The sequence below is a fragment of the Phyllostomus discolor genome, chromosome 15, assembly GCF_004126475.2.
Source record: "Phyllostomus discolor isolate MPI-MPIP mPhyDis1 chromosome 15, mPhyDis1.pri.v3, whole genome shotgun sequence".
In the NCBI taxonomy this organism is placed as follows: domain Eukaryota; kingdom Metazoa; phylum Chordata; class Mammalia; order Chiroptera; family Phyllostomidae; genus Phyllostomus; species Phyllostomus discolor.
Window position 1 is genome coordinate 5663482 of NC_040917.2, and position 17382 is coordinate 5680863.

The 17382-nt window shown below is 44.7% G+C and overlaps 1 protein-coding gene across 4 annotated transcripts in view; it reads left to right on the top strand.

Moving 5' to 3' along the window:
* The window catches only part of LYST (lysosomal trafficking regulator), a 149642-nt gene that overhangs the window by 122170 nt on the left and 10090 nt on the right, over positions 1-17382 (top strand). For all 4 annotated transcript variants that reach the window (XM_036016055.1, XM_036016056.1, XM_036016057.1 and 1 more), the window contains 6 exons: positions 1033-1173; positions 3839-4056; positions 7434-7664; positions 9664-9853; positions 12877-13013; positions 15890-15988. In XM_036016055.1, the coding sequence (XP_035871948.1) occupies positions 1033-1173; positions 3839-4056; positions 7434-7664; positions 9664-9853; positions 12877-13013; positions 15890-15988 (1016 nt within the window). The remainder of the gene's footprint in view (positions 1-1032; positions 1174-3838; positions 4057-7433; positions 7665-9663; positions 9854-12876; positions 13014-15889; positions 15989-17382) is intronic.

Below are 17382 nucleotides of genomic sequence, written 5' to 3' on the forward strand. Positions count from 1 at the left end.
TTTTTTCCTGAGTGAGTTAGCAAGTATTTCTTCAAGTGGCCCGCCCTGCTTTCTGAGGAGAAGGAAGTATTTGTAAACCTCATTTCTTTGCAGGTTTTAAGTAGTGGCCAGGCAGGGCCCACGGGCTCCGCAGGCTAGATAAGAAAGTAATAAAAGTGTTAGGGACTGTGCTCGCAGAGCGGCTCCGGCATGGGGAAGAAATTAGCACGTCGTCTCAACAAAATTTGCCTGCTTGATGCTGAGAGTCATCCACGATAGTTTCCAAATGAAAAAATGTGCTCAAATTTCAGCAAGCACAGGGGAGTTTTAGATGGAACTACATGGGTCCGAAGGAGCATTGGCACTGCTGTTTCCAGGGGCCACCTTTGGTGCATTGCCTGCCCCAGGCCTGCCCTGGGGCTAGACAGCCTGATAGCTGTGGACAGAGAGAGGAGAGCCAAAACTCAGCTCTGGATGATTCATAAAATCCCACACCAGAGAAGCTGCACCAGGAAGCCTTAGCAAAGGAGGGAGTTAGAACATCTGAAAGCAGCGTCTCTCGCCCCCACCCCTAAAAAAAAGAAAAAAGGAAAAGTGGTGTGAACAATTAGGGGTAGAAGAATAGTTTTGCTTCCTGAGTGGGAAAAAGCTCTTTTATCCACTCAAACTTTAATTTTATTTCCTTATTATTTCATTCATTCAATAAATAGTTATTGAATCCCTAGTATGTGCTAGGTGTAGATAACATCCCAGATCCCTGCTTTTATGGAACTTTTATTCTACTTGAGTAGAGAGTCATCAATTAAACAAATGATATAAATTAATCTAGTTTTATGTATTATGAAAACAATATATATCTTAAATAATATAATATGGTCTCAAATTTTGTATAGAAATACTTATTTCCAAAAATAAATAAGTAACCCTTTTTAAACTATGGATAAACAAAATGAACATCAGTTGGACCTTTCTGAAGTAGCAAAAATAAATTATGACGGGCTTCACACAGAATCAGGTGTTTGTGTCTTAATTACTATTTGTATTTCTTCGTAGATCAAAGCTTTGACATTCCAGACAGAACCTTTCATTCCATGAATACCACCTGGCGCCTCTCATCCTTCGAATCCATGACCGATGTGAAGGAGCTAATCCCAGAGTTCTTCTACCTCCCCGAGTTCTTAGTCAACCGAGAAGGTGTGACAATGAATCACCTCTGGCATATTTTTCTGAGCATTTGTACTTATGCTATAATTTTCTAAAAATAAAAACAGCTTTTCTGAGTCTGAAAAGTTAAGTTCACAAAAAAGAAAAACACCTTTATTAAGTAATTTTATTTCCAAGTGAGCTTGAGGGTTTTAAGTATTTTATAGAACCAAATATATCTGAAAAACTATGACTTTGAACTACTAAAAGTATTTGTAAACATATATTTTAATCTTGTTATAGAAATTGCTTTGTTTTTTCTGATTATAAAGGTTACAGCATGCTCATTTTTTTAAAAAGTCATGAATTTATTGTTAAACCCAATGTAAATTAACCAAAATCTCAGTGAGTTTGGTAGGGGATGATTAAGTTATAAATAAAACATTGTAACCAAAAACATCTAATAATGAAAAGGAATCCCAGAGGACAAAACCAAATTTTGTGTGATGCCAGTGACCGACAACCTTGGCCTACCTTGCCTGCTCTTTAACAGAAGATCAGTTAACCTTGTGAGAGTTATTTTGGGTTGTTTTCTACATTGCTTAATTTCATATTTTTATGTGACCTTTAGGAATATATGAAATTGAGAATTATATCTTTAGAGAAGTTAGTGTCGGGCAAATTACCGTAGAACTTCATTCTCAACTCGCTGGCCTGTCTGGAGTTGTTTGGAGAATCATTAATCTCCATCCCGAGTCGCTGGGGCGTGTTTCCTGGTGTTGCCCACGTGACAGATGCCCCAGTGAAACCGGCACCTGCAGTTTCGGGCCCTGCCTGGTGGCTGTCAGTTTGGGGCTGCTACTTAAACCTACTGCCTGTCCTCTCAGCCTGTCATTTCTCGTGTGTCAGTTCCAGTTTCTACCGCCATATGACAAATGACCCCAGCACTTAGTGGCTCAAAACAATACATCGATCACAGTCTTTGCCAGTCCGAAACTCAGGAACAGCTCGGCCAGGTGGTTTTCTGGTTTGGCCCAGGGTCTCTCAGGCAGTTGCATTGGGATTGGCGGGAGCTGGAACAGCCAGGGGAACAGAGCAGCAGGGGGCGGGCAGGCGGGCAGGCAGGCATCTCTGTCTTCATGGAGGGCCCCTGCTCTTCCATGTGGTCTCCACGTGGACATGCATGGGCTTCCTCACAGCGGAGCAGCCTCCGATACCCTGCCCCTGGCAACTCGGGGGCCAAAGGCAAGTTCCTAAGAGAGGTGAGTGGAAGCTGCATGGCCTTTTACACGCTAGCTGTAGCGGTCATGCAGCGCCCTTCCTCTGCACTCAGTTTGCTGAGGCTGTCACAGTGCCTGCCCACATTCAGAAGGAGGAGCATAGACGTGGCCCACCTGATGGAAGTGTAGAAGGTTCTGGAGAGCATGCAAGACAGAGAGTGTTGTTATTGCCATTTTTGGACAACACAGTTTGCTGTAATGGACATCGTGTAACGCCTTGTGTGGCCCACCAGCATTCCTATAGAGCCTGTCATTGTGCCTCCAGTCATTTTTGGGGAAAGTGTCCACCTCTGTGCTGTGTCCCCAGAACACCTGAACGTTAAGGATGATGTGAGTTCACAGAGACACCTTGCTGCTCAGCCCCCAGATGCTCATTCGCTGGCATCAAACCAGTGAACCCTGCTGCATCTCTAAAGGCACCCACATAGAGCTTGGGGTGCTGAGCCATCTGTCCTGGAGCGCCCTGCCTACCACTGTCTGCAGGATGGTCCCCCCCACTGTGTTCATTTTATATACTCTGTGGTTTGTATTTCACATCACATCCTTTCAAAGTACTGCCAAAACTGAGGACGATCCTTCTACTTCTTTCACCAGATGAACAAGTAGGCAGGCAGCAACTTAATTTGATATGAAAAGCAATCCCCCTTTAAGAGGTCCTTTTTCATTTTTTTCCCGTCATGGTGTTCAGATCTCCTGCTCATGAAAGGAAGCACAAAACATATTTCTGTTCAGAGGCATCGTTTCTTTTAGGACACCTCTTTAAAATCGTTTCTGAGACTTTTGTTTATACCAGGCGACTAATGAGACAATTACGGTACATAACTGCTCCTTAATGTCACAGAAGAATCTGTTATTTGGTGTGTTGGGTAATTTGTTGTCCGTCCATATGATGCTTGGTAGTAGTGAAGTCAGAGCAGACCTGTGGGCTTTCCGTCAAATTCACAGACTAAGGTATTCATTCTAGGAATATGTATGCTTTGCTTAGCTTGGTTTTTTAACTACAAAATGCTAATGCTTACTAAATATAAGTAGTCTTAAATTTATCGTTAGCACCACTAATTCAGAAATGCTTATACAAATCTTAGTTTATTTTTAATCAAGCTGACGGTTGAATAGATACTGAAGCACTTACTGCATTTGGAGATTTGATTCGTGGATATTGGAATCAGTGGGCAGTGATTTTCTGCTTTTTCCTCTCTGTGATAAAAAGTGACAAGGACAAAGCGGAAAGATCTGCAGGTTGATTAGAACAGCACTGAGCCATGCGGTTGCAGTGAGGCGAGTGGATGAGCCACAGGGTGGCTGTCCTCCTTGCTGCCCCTCCTCCTGCTTCTAGCATTCAGCAGCTATTTCTGTAAACTCCCAAGGCCTGCTCGGTGGGCCACACGAAGCGTGCTTTGGGGAAGATAAACATTAATATCAGCCTTGTTTTTTAGGTTTTGATTTTGGTGTGCGTCAGAACGGCGAACGGGTGAATCACGTCAACCTCCCGCCGTGGGCACGCAACGACCCTCGCCTTTTTATCCTCATCCACCGGCAGGCCCTGGAGTCTGAGCACGTGTCCCAGAACATCTGCCAGTGGATTGACTTGGTGTTCGGGTACAAGCAAAAAGGGAAGGCTTCCGTTCAGGCCATCAATGTCTTTCATCCTGCCGTAAGCAACTCTTTTAAAGTAATCTACATTTATGTAAGATAGAACCTGAATGTTTAAAGGTCAGCCGGGTTCACAGAAGTTATCAAAGAGAATTGGCAATGACACGAAACTGTTACCCAAGGTTTTCTAGGTTTTATATTTCCCCTCTGTAAAAATAACCACAATACTATCCGTCGGGGTTTTCCAGGACCGTCCCGAGGTTGGATGAGGAATTAAGGACTCACTCAGCACATAGTCAGACTTAACAACTAAGGTTATTACAGTGGCATGGGCAAACTTCCAAGACCCTCCTCCAGGGAATCACAAGAACACACCTCCTCCTCTGCAGATTGTGACAATGCGTGTGACATCCTACCAGGGACACTCAGCGACTCAACGCCCAGGGTTCTGACTGGGGGCTGCTCATTCGGCCCCTCTCTCACCTGTACTGAACTTCTGGGCTCCCAGAAGGAAAGCAGGTGTTCGGCATCACCCACACTGTGGGTGCAAACCGTTTCAGCACAGGGAGCCACTCTGTCAGTTAGGGATGGTGGGAGCTTTTCTGAGACCCATGTTCCCACACCCAGCCAGGGCCAGCCTTGCGAGCAGGCCTCTCCAGGGAGAGCCGCTCAGGCCTGTCACGGGAGCTCCTGTGGGCACACTGTCCTATGGGCACACTGTCCTGTGGGCATACTCTGTCTTAATGTGGCGTCACCTTTACTGACTGCAGAACCAGGATCTGTGCCTCGTTAGGAAAGCATACAGGATACAGACTGCAAAGGGAGGAAATCCGAAAACCAGAGTTGATAGCGCCATCCAGAGATAAACACCAGAACCACCCTGTACACTTTTTCTGTGTCATTCCAGTCATGTACCGTTAACACCGCTCACTGTCCCCAAGTATGGCTAGACGGTAATTTGTTTAACCAGTCACCCATTGCTGGGTGTGTAGTTAGTATTTGTTTGCTCTTAAAATTTGTACTCCTGAGCTTCTTTCTGTGCGTCTTTGTTTCCTTAAGATAAGTTGCTAGGAAGAGGGCTGGTACACTTGCACCTAGCCTTCTCGAGGTTTTTAGATAAGCTACCAAAAACTTACATATTCAGGAAACATTTATTTTGCCCTGGGGAGGAAAAGCAGGGAAAGTGGGAGTGGAATCCAGATGAGGCCTCGCAAAGGAGGTTCCTCAAGGAGTGAGGGGTCAAAGGACAAATTAAAAGGAGAAAGCTATTTCCTGGTGTTGCCTCGTGGCTACTCAAAGACAGCAAGCACAACAGATGAACCATTAATCCACTGCCTTGATATTTAGCTTCTTTGTTTACCTGACTTTGAAATTGGGCGGTGGAATCAGGTCGGACTTGTACTTCCCCTTCGGGTGTGATTTTCTGTGTAGATTCATCAGTGTTTCTAGCAAATGCAGCTGAAATGCACGCCTAGAACCTACAGTGACGCGCTCTGTGTCTGGGCCTGTTTATACCAGGAGAGCATTCCTGAAGAGTAGTTTTGAAATAAAAATGTCTGTAGTCCATGTGGCTCAGGGCTTATTTGAAGTGCCTCTAAGATAATAGAAAATTAAAACCTAAGAGAACTAAGGTGTGGAAGAGAGGACACGACAGGTTTCTGATGACTGTCATAGAAGGCAAACACCGTGACAAACGGTTCTGGAAAGGGGGAATCACACAGGTTGACTGACGAATACCAGTTTTATAATTACGAGTAGAATAAAATAAAAGCAAGGCTTCGGGTGTAATTTTTAACTTCATATTTGATCTAAGATGTAATTTTAAAGGCAATTAGGAATTCTGACATTAACCTCCGAATACTCAGTGTCTCCAGTCCTGCCCCATCTTTTCAATCATTCTAAAATTAAAAGTATCTGCATGCTGAAATATACCACACAATTTTAGTCTTCCTAGAATTTTCCCCACTAATTCTTGGGGCTTTAGAACTTTAAAGGGAACAGTTTATGCCATTGCTATCGGAAGGTTATGAAATTCAGCTCAAGGAGCAAAACTGTGCAGCGAGCACACGCCCAACCTCTGAGTCCAGCACGGACTCCACACTCTCCCTTCATGACCCTGACACTCGCTGTGTGACCTCGGGCAAGCAGCTAGTGTCTCTCTGCACCTAAACATGCAAGGTGGCAAAACAAGAACCATAACACCAACCCACAAATACAGATCAAGTACAAGATATGGTAATTTAAAACAGAAATGTAGGATTGCCTTTTGACATCAGTTCATCATGCACTGATCTATGGATTCCTGTAGGAACTGACACCACAGAATGTAAAGAAGCACTATTTTAAAATAAATAGAGAGAAGTTCTGTCTCAAGGATGGCTCCCACCATCCTTTGCTCTTTCCACTCTGTGTGGTCAAGCAGCTGTGAAGAGCCACCCCGCTCTGATGGGCATTTGTAACGAGGGGTTGGCTAGGAGTGGTGTCGGGAGGGGGCACTGCTGAGGACTCTCTGCCTTCTGAAGGATCTGTGAGATTGTATTTTGGTACTTGTAGAAGTAGGATACCAGATATGTACAGGAAATTTGCCTTGGCTGATGGCAGTGCTGAAAGGTAAATTGTGCAAGTGGGTTTGCGCAGACCCCAAGACGAATCTGTCCCAGTTGCTGATGGCGGCTTTGGAAGTAAAGAAGTCTGTGCCCACGGCTGGGGCGTGGACACCTTCCCACTAAAGAGCCTGGAGCCTTCTCTCTGCTCTCTCAGTTCACTCACAGTTTTCATTAGAACCCAAATAGCACTGTCTTGAACTTAACCAATATTGTATATTAATTTCATTTTCGCCTTTCCCTATATATCGCTTTGGACAATGACTTTTTCTATAATTTAGTGTTAGACAGAAGTCTTATATGCTATTCTCTGATATTAAAGTAAAACTCACAATTTTATAAACATACCTGATCAGCATCAATCAATCAAGATACAGTATTTTTGGCCCTGGCTGGTGTGACTCAGTGGATTGAGCACTGGCCTGTGAGCCAACAGGTTGCCAGTTCGATTCCCAGTCAGGGCACATGCCTGGGTTGTGGGCCGGGTTCCCCGCTGAGGGCATGCAAGAGGCAACCAACCGATGCTTCTCTTGCACGTTGATGTTTCTCTTCCTCTCTTTCTCCCTCCCTCCCCCTCTCTCTGAAAATAAATTTTTTAAATCTTTATAAAAAAAGATACAGTATTTTCGCCCATCCCTTCAGAAACATCAATTTCTAATCTCAGCAAGTCCATTAATGATTTTGAACCTGTCAAATGCATGTCGAAAGCATTTCCATCTGAAACGGAAGAGCTGACCCTGGCCTAGAGAACAGTGCTCCGTGTTGCTTCCTCTTTGGTGTTACTGCTGGTCTTGCTTTTAACAAACCTCTCATTCCCTTCCCCTCTACCTTTCAGACGTATTTTGGAATGGACGTCTCTGCAGTCGAAGACCCGGTACAGAGACGAGCTCTGGAAACCATGATCAAAACCTACGGCCAGACCCCTCGTCAGCTCTTCCAGTCGGCTCACCTGAGCAGACCTGGGTCCAAGCTCAACATCGAAGGAGAGCTTCCTGTGGCCGTGGGGCTGTTAGTGCAGTTCGCTTTCAGGGAAACCCGAGAACAAGTCAAGGAAATTACCTATCCGGTACGTCATGTGGATTGCAGCCAAATTCAGCAGAAACTGATTCCCCTGCCGAGAAGTGAGGCCCTGGCGCAGGCTCTAGGGGTCCCACGTGAACAGCATGGTCCCAACCTGGAGGTGTCCGCGCCAGCCAGCGAGCACACGTACCTGCAGTTACCGGCGGTGTTCTGTGTGTAGCAAATGCTGGTCTAGTGATCTGAAGAGAGTGCTTGGGGGAGGCCGAGTCACAAAGGGACCTCTGAGGGTCACTACCGGGGAAAGCCTCATAAGGCAGGGACAGGGAATTGCAGAGAGAGGAGAGGCACCACCCAGGACTGGAGACTGTTTGTTTGCACGTGGGTGTGCCGGTGCCCACATGTGGGACAGGGTCGTGGCGACCACCTCCCACCAAAGGTCCTGGCCACAGGTGTGAAGGTTTGGGTTTCCGATGAACAAGTACGTCACCTATTCCTTGGCCTCCCCAGATGGTAATGATAAAAAGTATTGCCTCTTAAAGTAGGAAGCAGGTATAACTTTTACTTTGGAATCGAAAAATAAAGAAAGAAATCCTTAATAGTCAAATTAATTCTAATCCTCAACTGAATTCTTCATTATAAAAGTAGCATAAGATGGGAGGCATATCTCAAACTCTGATATGTGACCCATTTTAAGGGAAAATAGTCTTCACAGACCTTGTTTTGACAATTGTTTTGTTAATATTACTTTAATACACCAAAGGTAGAACACAAATAGAGCACTAATAGAAATTCTTTATGCTCAGATAGATCTAGTTTTCAAGTTAAACACAAAACTTACACAACCAATAAAATTCAAATTTAAAATATCAGTATGATAGACAATGCTGTTTTGCTAAAACCAGATCCCCACTTTTAATCACTTCTCTTTCACTACCCACAAGTAAATTGGCCCCTTCTGGTGCTGATTCCCAGGTGGGTAGGTTTGTGTACATTCTAGGATGCTGTGGGTCTCTCCGACAAACTCTCCTGCAAGGCTGGGAGTTTCTCCTGCCACCACAACCCCCACAGGTTTTTCCAGTCAGAAGTTTGAGGCTTCATTTCCCTGCTTTGGAGCCCTGGGTTGGGCCATCTGTTTTGCTCCCCAGTTGTTCCTCCTGGTTTATCCACCTGCAAATGTGGAACCACCTGGTCCACCAGCCACCGCCTTGCCTGCCCCATTCCTCCAGCTGCTGCCTGGCCAAGAGTCCTCTCCAGCTGGCTGCCTGTCTCTGCCCCTCCTACCAGTCTGGATGAATTATTTCTTCTTTAACTCCTTGGTTGTCAGACTTCCACACAGTTCAATTTTCTGGCATTTCTGGTTGTTTTTTTGTTTTTAAATTTGTTGTTGTCCTTTTGGTTGTGAGAGGAGGCAAGAGTGCATCTACCTACACCTTCATCTTGGTCAGAAGTCCAAGAGCTGCATTTTCTGTTTTGTGTTTATTTGTCAATTTAACTCAGAAGAATTTGAAGGCTTACAAGTTAGTTTAGTCATTGTCATTGCCAAGGTTATTCTTTTAAACTAGAATCTATTCCTTTTAACATGGCAAAGTAATTTAATGGTATATTCCTAAAAAGTAGCAAATGCCATTTAATTCACTAGTATACATCTTGCTAATTGGTGTGAAGTAGAAAGGCCCTAAGCCAAGGATGTCAAACTCATTTTCACGGGGGGCCACGTCAGCCTCACAGTTGCCTTCAAAGGGCCAAAAATAATGTTAGGAGTGTATAAATATAACTACACCTCAACTGTTAAGGAGTTGAAATTACATTCGGCCCTTTGAAGGGAACCGCAAGGCTGATGTGGCCCCCGGTGAAAATGAGTTTGACGCCCCTGGCTTAGGGCCTTCTGTCTGCTAAGTGTGGGGGAAGCAGAAAGTGTACAGTAATCTTTGCCTACGATGGGCTCTCCATCAGGTTGCTTTCTCATACTTTATTTAGAATTTAAATTAGAAGTAATTCTATACTTCCTGCCTTTAAAAAAAACATGCTTTTTACTTTGGTTTTAGAGTCCTTTGTCATGGATAAGAGGCTTGAAGTGGGGGGAGTACGTGGGCTCCCCGAGCGCCGCCATGCCTGTGGTCTGCTTCAGCCAGCCCCACGGAGAGAGGCTTGCTTCCCTCCAGGCTCTGCCCACCAGAGCCATCTGCGGTTTGTCCCGAAATTTCTGCCTCCTGATGACCTACAGCAAAGAACAAGGTAAACTAGAGCAACGAAAATCACTCTGGTATCTGTCATGAGATCTGAGTCTTTCCAGATCACCTAGGCTGCTATTTTGGGGTGGTTGTTTTTTTCCTAAGTTTCCTGAGTCCTTGGTGAAAGCTGCTCAAATCTGTGGTTATTTGTGGTCAGTGCCAATTAGGAATTAAAACATACTACATGAAACAAATGGGAGTTAACTGCAGTGCCGTTGGAAGGGGTTGGAAGGGGACAGGAGTAGATGGTTCTGTTCACAAGATGAGAACACCACCAGTGGCTACTTTGGTGGAAACATTCACTCAGAGGCCCTCGAACCCCAGAGCAGACAAACTCGTCTGACCAGCAGGCTGGGGCCTTGAGGCTCAGTCACCGGAGTCACACCAAACGAAGCAAGGCCGTCACGAGCACCGTGGAGGGGAGTTTAAAAGCACTTGGGCCCGGAAAGCTCTCCTTCCTCCCCCTTTAGGCGCGGACACTAAAGCCACACACTCTCACGTTCTGGACACCAGAGGCCCTCTCCATGGTCCTAAGTGTCACCTAGTTCCCTGGAAACCTGGGCATTCCCACTCAAGTCATCCCTCAGCCCGTCCCAATTAGCCACTTCCCTAAGTGCAGCAGAGCGCTCCCTAGTCTCGAGGTGCGGGCTTTGGGCCCTGGAGTGAATGGCAGGGGACACTTGTCTGTTCACATCAGGTCCAGGCAGGTTTGCCTGGACACCCGTGTGCGGCCTGGGTTGGATGCCTCTTAAGCAATCACATTAGCATTGTGTATGCACCGTGCTCCTCGGGGTCCCTACGGCCTCCCACTGCACATAGCCCTGCAACCTGGGGGTGCTGGGACCCTTGCTGGACACCCATCATGTGAAGGACGTGTTTAAGACTGGCAGGGCCCAGGTGTTTCAGACACTCTTAATTCTGTAGTGAAATGAGTGGCCGCCTTTATAGTTGTGAGAGCTGAGAGAGGCTGCATGCCACTACATCCATGTGACATGAATTAGTAGAATAGGGTAAATCTATGTAATTGTAACTATTTTGAGACCAGTGGTGTATTCTCACTAGTATGTTGCAATTAGCTGTGCAGTGTGTTGCAAGTAATCTACCACTGATAATATTTATAAAGTACTAAGATGTGTGGACAATTTACCTTTAAAAAATTAGAGTGGATTAAAGTCCACCTCTGTTGAGCAGGAGAGGACAGGTTGATGTTACCACTAAGCATGATGGGACTTAAATACGTCAAATATAATTGTCAGCCTATCTTATTTGCTTCAGCCACAGCCTTTAGCGTGCCCTTGTTAATAGCTACGTTCATTTGGACTGCACTGTTTCCTTGCCGAATGTACTCGGGGTTTGCCAGAATCGACGTGTGTCAGGGAAGTGGACTAGGGAGGGCCTAACTTTGCTACTCGATGCTGTGTAACCTTGAGAAAATGACACGCTCTCCACCTCCTGGCTCTTGATCTATAAAAGGAAATAACAAAAGGATGTTACCCCACAGGGTACTTCACTGTGAGGATTAAGTGAGATAGTGTGGGGAGTGATTAGCACAGGCCAGGCTCATTCTAAGTGCTCAGTAAATATCCGTGGAACTGTGAACACCTGGGGCCAGAGTCCAGGCGCGTGCCTTGCTGCACCCACACCCCCAGTCCACGTGGGCGTTCACTCCTGCACCCAGCTGTCCACATGGGCATTCCCTAGAAGCCTCGGGCAAAGCAGGTGGAAGGTGAGTCATGTTAGCAGCTGCAAAGTGTTGAGCAGTGTCTTTTCAATTGGCTGTGTAGGTTTGCTTAGTTATACATGCATGGTCAATGCAACAACTAAACTGGGACGGTTGGAGTGATAGGCCAGTTACTTGGAAACTGACTGTGCCTCAGAATTGCCTCAGGTGCTTTTTTTGAAAATATGTTAGTTTGGATCCCATTTGAGACACACTGTGTCAGAATCTCTGGGCTTGGGTCCCAGTCTGTGCATGCTGGAAAAGCAATTGTCTTGCAAACTCCCATTTACGATCCACTGTTCTAACAGGCAAAGGAGAAGTGGTTTTTTTTTTTTTTTTTTTCATTAAAAAAAATGGTGCATCTTGTATTACTGGAATGAGAAACTGGGAACAGTCATTAAATACACTCAGTCCGTCGAGCACCTACCACTTATCAAACATTCTGGCAGAATTGGAGAGGTCCTGAGACCTGTGGAAAATGTGGTTCCTTTCCCAGAAGCTTATGTTTAGAGGAGCTTTTATTTCAGATTTCCCAATACCTTTATTGCAGAACTGATGTCAACATTTGGTATACTTACCAAAACGAAATATATCTGTGAATTGTGTTTTCAGTGTGCTGATGGTTCATTTAAGAAATATTTGTTTTATTCCTCTACATGCTGGGCACTCTGCTGGGCACTGGGGTAAAAGCAGCACATCCTCTCCCCTTAAGGAGCGTAAAGCATTCAAGTGTCGGGCAGTTCTAGCATTTATGCTGCCAGAGCTAGTTCAGCATTCCAACAAAGCATAGATTGGGAATAGTACTGAAAGGGGACACCGAAATGTCCAAATCTTTATCTCAAAAGGACATAAGACTAAATTGTAAAAAAAAAAAAAAAAAAAAAAAAGGAGGGCAAGGAGGAGAAAAGAGCAGAAGCTCGTCAGCGGAAGGGCTGAGCGTGGTCCTGGAGTTGGCAGGGCTGTCGTCCCTTCTCAGGGCCGAGTCTCTGCTACAGGGGTCATCTAGGGGGCACCCAGGGAGTTACTCACACGGCATCTGGTTCACACTTCTTTTCAAAAATAAACTGCTGCAGAACATAAAGAGTGTAAGCTTGACTATTATTGTCTTTTATAAAAGTGTCTTAACACAAACGAAAAAGAATCCCATCAGCATTAAAGGAATAAAGCTCACATAAACTGGCCTGCCTTGGGGGTGTAAGAATGCCTTTGCGCCTGAGCGTTCCTATGTGCAGCCCCACCCTGTGGCTGCGGGCTGCCCAGGTCACCGCTGGCAGCAGTGGTCTGACGCGCCATCTCCTCCTCTCCAGGCGTGAGAAGCATGAACAGCACAGACATCCAGTGGTCGGCCATCCTGAGCTGGGGGTACGCGGACAACATTTTAAGGTTGAAGAGTAAGCAGAGCGAGCCTCCAATAAACTTTATACAAAGCTCACAACAGTATCAGGTAAACTTCTTTATGTCGTGCTTTGTAACAATAATTAAATACAATGCATTAACCAGGAGTCAGACTGATAGCTGCCGGCCAGTCTTTTGGATTCAGTGAGGAGTCCCATCGAGAAGCTGGTGGTGCTGGATGTGAACCTTGTTTACCAACATCCCAACCCCGCTACTCAGCCCGTGTCCCCAGACGGGTCTTCCACCCTGTAGCTCTTTGAGACAGTGTAATAATCTTAGCTGTCAGCTGATGGCACAGGGTTGAACAAAGTCAGCATTGCGTTCCTCTCAGTGTCCGCCTGCCGTGTGCCCCTCTGTCACCCTCTGTACCTGTTTTCCCGAAGACAAACCGGGCATGAGTCTTCACTATGCTGTGGACAGCACGGGCTCTAACGAAAGCCCTGTGATCCGAGTTCGTGTCCAGCTCTATTATTTACTGTGTCACCCAGAGAAGCCACTTCCCCTCCCAAACCACAGCTGCTTTCCTCCTCTTAAAACCAGGGTGATGTGCTCCCACTACTGGCTCATAAAGCTGTTGTAAGGATGTTTCCAACATTTGTGAAAAGTTACTTTGTAAACTATAAAACTACATAATATGTGTGTGTATATATACATTACTGCCACAACTTCCTAAATTGTATGTGGAACCTCCATTCTTTGTGTTTCTATGCAACATTCTCTTATCCTTCTTGGCTTTCTGTTGCCTCCACCTGCTGCCTGTTCCTGGGGCCTGATAGTTATCCCCGTTCCCTGAGCACTTTGCGATGGAGTGAGTGACCTGGGGAGGAGTTTTTGGCTGTGAAAGAAGGGAGAGCAGTGACTTTTTTACTTGACCCTTAATATACCTGGGAAAAAAATGTCATGTTAGCCTTTTGTTATGTGTCTACCAGTCAACAAAAGTAACAGTAAAGGACAATGAAAAACAAGCTTATTAGAAATTTTGATAAGAATTTAAGCATTGCAAAATAATTTCTATCGTGTAAAGTTTGCCACACCAACATCATTAAAGATGAAAGAATATTCATGTAAGTCCTTTTAGCAAAACAGGATGGTCCAGATTCTTTTAGGAAGATACTGTGTAATAAAAGCACTTTAGTCAAGTACCATATTTTGCCATGTATAATGTGCACTTTTTTGCCCACATTTTTGAGGGAAAAGTAAGGATGCACATGATACATGGGTGTAATGGTTACACACCATGGGTATAGTAATGGTATAATAATCCCGTGTATAACGCACAAAAATGTGGGAGTGCACTATACATGGCAAAATACGGTAACTGGATAAGAATACTGTATTTCATTTTTGTCCTTAGAAATATATTGTTGACTCATTAGTTCTTGAGAAAAATCATCTGTGATATTACATGGAGACTCACACTGACCAACTTCTCCATCACAGGTGCTAGAGTCCTGCCGTCTCTTTGTCATAGTCTTCTGATTGATTTCATAACTGTGGCCACCTTCTTCTTTAAATATTTTTCTCTTTTCTGTTATTGGTAAAAAATGGAAAATTCTGTATTTCCAAATGTGTTCAATGAAAGCTAAAAGCAGACTTCAGAACTGGTGTCTCCGATCTCCTTTTATGCTTTCTTGAAAAGAAAACAATATTCTTTGTACAGTGCATTAAGGAACCCAGTAAGACAATTCCACATATGACATTATCCTTCTGGGAGACCCATCACTCTTCCATTTTCTTCCATTTTGCTTTGCGTTTTTTTTTTTTAGCAAAGCTAGGAATAATTGATGAGCAGAGATGAAATAATTCCTAGAATGATGAAATAGCAAAAGGTTTCAAGATAGAGGAAAAATAAGATGATTAAAATCTTATAATGTAACTTAGGTTTATAAAAGAGTTGAGTAGACCCATATGGTAATTGCAAGACAAAATGAGTTTTATTCTATATATAACTAAGTACATGTTCTCTTTGTTCTCTAAAGTCCTCTGAGAACGATAAAAATTACTAAATTCAGTCGTTACAGTCAGTTACAACTATTCAAGAAAGAAACACAAAGATAGGATTGGCTTCAATGGACTGGGATGATTATATGGTTCAGAAGGGCCGTGATCAAAGCCAGCCAGTGTTTAAGGGAGCAGACACTCAAACACACCTGTAGGTCCCAGGGAAGACACCAGCAAAGGGCAGTTTGAAATCCTAAGACGCGACAAGGGTTCTGAGGAATATGGGGGTGAGGTGGGCGGGGCTCCCTCTGGGAAATCAGGAGGACACGGGGTCAATCTGAGGCTCAGAGGAGGGAAGAGGATGCCGTCTGTGGCTGATGACCTCCATCCTCTTAGTGACGTGTGGGGTGTGGCCAGCGGGGCGAGAGGGGATGTGGGAGACGTGTCACCTGGAATGATGTCTCTGTGGTCAGAACCAAAGGGTTTATAACCCAAAAGAGTAACCCCAGATTTTTGTCTCCACGTTAATCTTTCCTCCTCCTGTTCAACAATCTTTAGAACTGCTAGAAGCAATACCTCTGTGTGTATGTACCATTACCCCACCAAAAAAAAAAAAAAAAATAGAAATAAAAGTGAAAAATGAGCAAGTACTGAAACACATCACACACACTCGACCTTAGATCTAGTCCATCCTGGATCATTTTGTTTAAGGGTCTGAGGAACGCACGGCTGTGTGTGAGTGTGTGTGTGAGTGTGTGTGTGTGCGCACAGAAAACTAAAGTCATAAACGATGCATGGCAATACGTTTGAATTTGGAAACAATTACAGGATACTCTGCTTTTCTATCTTTGCACCATTCTAATCATTTCAAGGAAAATGTTAACCTCAAATTCTGTGCTCACGTATTTTTTAAATAGTTGTCAGCAAAGTAGTGTTTCTGATGCTTTGTAAACATGCTAGTCTTTGATTTGTCCTTTTCCAAAGGTGACCAGCTGTGCCTGGGTGCCTGACAGTTGCCAGCTGTTCACTGGGAGCAGGTGCGGCGTCATCACGGCCTACGCCAACAGGCTTACCAGCGGCACGGTAACTGGCCTGGGCTGTGGGGGTGCTGGGGGCTGCGTGTTGTGGGGGGGTGCGGGGCTCGAGGAAACCTTCATGCAGGATGATTCATTTTATATAAGGTTAACTCAACATTTTTGTACTTTAATCTTTTATAGTTTAATCTTTTCTTCACATAAGCTCTTAAAATGTAAAGGGTCACATACCTAACTCTTCAGTGTTAGGCTTAGTAAGATCACAGAAAGTGTTGACAGCAACTGTGAGGGTCTTATTTTTTGCTGTCACAGACATTGTCCTGAGTTATGATTTGTTTTGTACTTAGGCTTTTCCACATCCTGGTGCTTGGTTGCCCGTATTCTCAGTGTCAACTTGAATGCTTAGGCATAAACCTCAGGATTCTGTAGCATTTAAAGCTTAGAACCCTTAATGGTCAACATCACTATACCCTCTGGGTGAATTAAATGACAGCAAAATGCACATAGCCTGTCTTGATTTCTACCACGTACTGCAATAAATTTTTTCAGCCATTTACTGAAGCTCCAGGACTTGAGTTAAATTCTAAAGCAGACTAGTGAAGAAAAAAGACACATCGTAGTTTACTGTTGTTCCTTTCTCCATTCGACTGTTCGTGGTGCCATTGAGGGTACGTGGCAAGTTTGGGGTGATAACTCAGCAATAATCTTCTGATTTAGAACTCTCTCTGTGCCTCCTTCCCGTTACAGTTTTCCCCAGTGCGTTATTATGTTTTACCAGGTGAAACCTGCATTGCTAGTGTAGGGTGACACCAGGTTCCTCTACACAGGTGGCAAACACAAGGCCTGCGGGCCGAACCCGGCCCTCCACCTTGTTCCTGCCCAGCGGCTGCACCGACCTCCTTGCCCCTGGTTAAGGAGTAGCTACATTTACACAGTCCTGAAATTACATCCGGCCCTTTGAAGGCAACCGCAAGGCTGACGTGGCCCCCGGTGAAATGAGTTTGACACCCCTTAACTCTTCTGTCCAAGTCTGTTCCCCTTTGAGCCCTTGATCAAGGCCTTTGCCATGATCCTCGGAGTGTAAATATGACCATAATACTGTTTCTGTCACATAGCCTAAGGAGCCGTTAAAATGTTTCAAGAAGGGGAGAAACAAGATTCCTGTTCCACCCATAGAAATTATTTTCTGATCCACCAGGGAATCAACCATCTAGTAACCAAAATCTCACCATCGTTTTAAAGCATAAAATCTATAAAATTATCAGCCACCACCACGAGGGCCCCGTGTTGTGTTCACCCCATAAGTGTAGTTCATGGCCAGGGAGTGAGAGAAACACACACACACATGCTCGTGTACACGTATGTGAGCATCTGTGCATATATAAATAAATGTAAATGTTTTTTAAATTCTCACCACAGGATATGCTTTCTGATTTTAGAGAG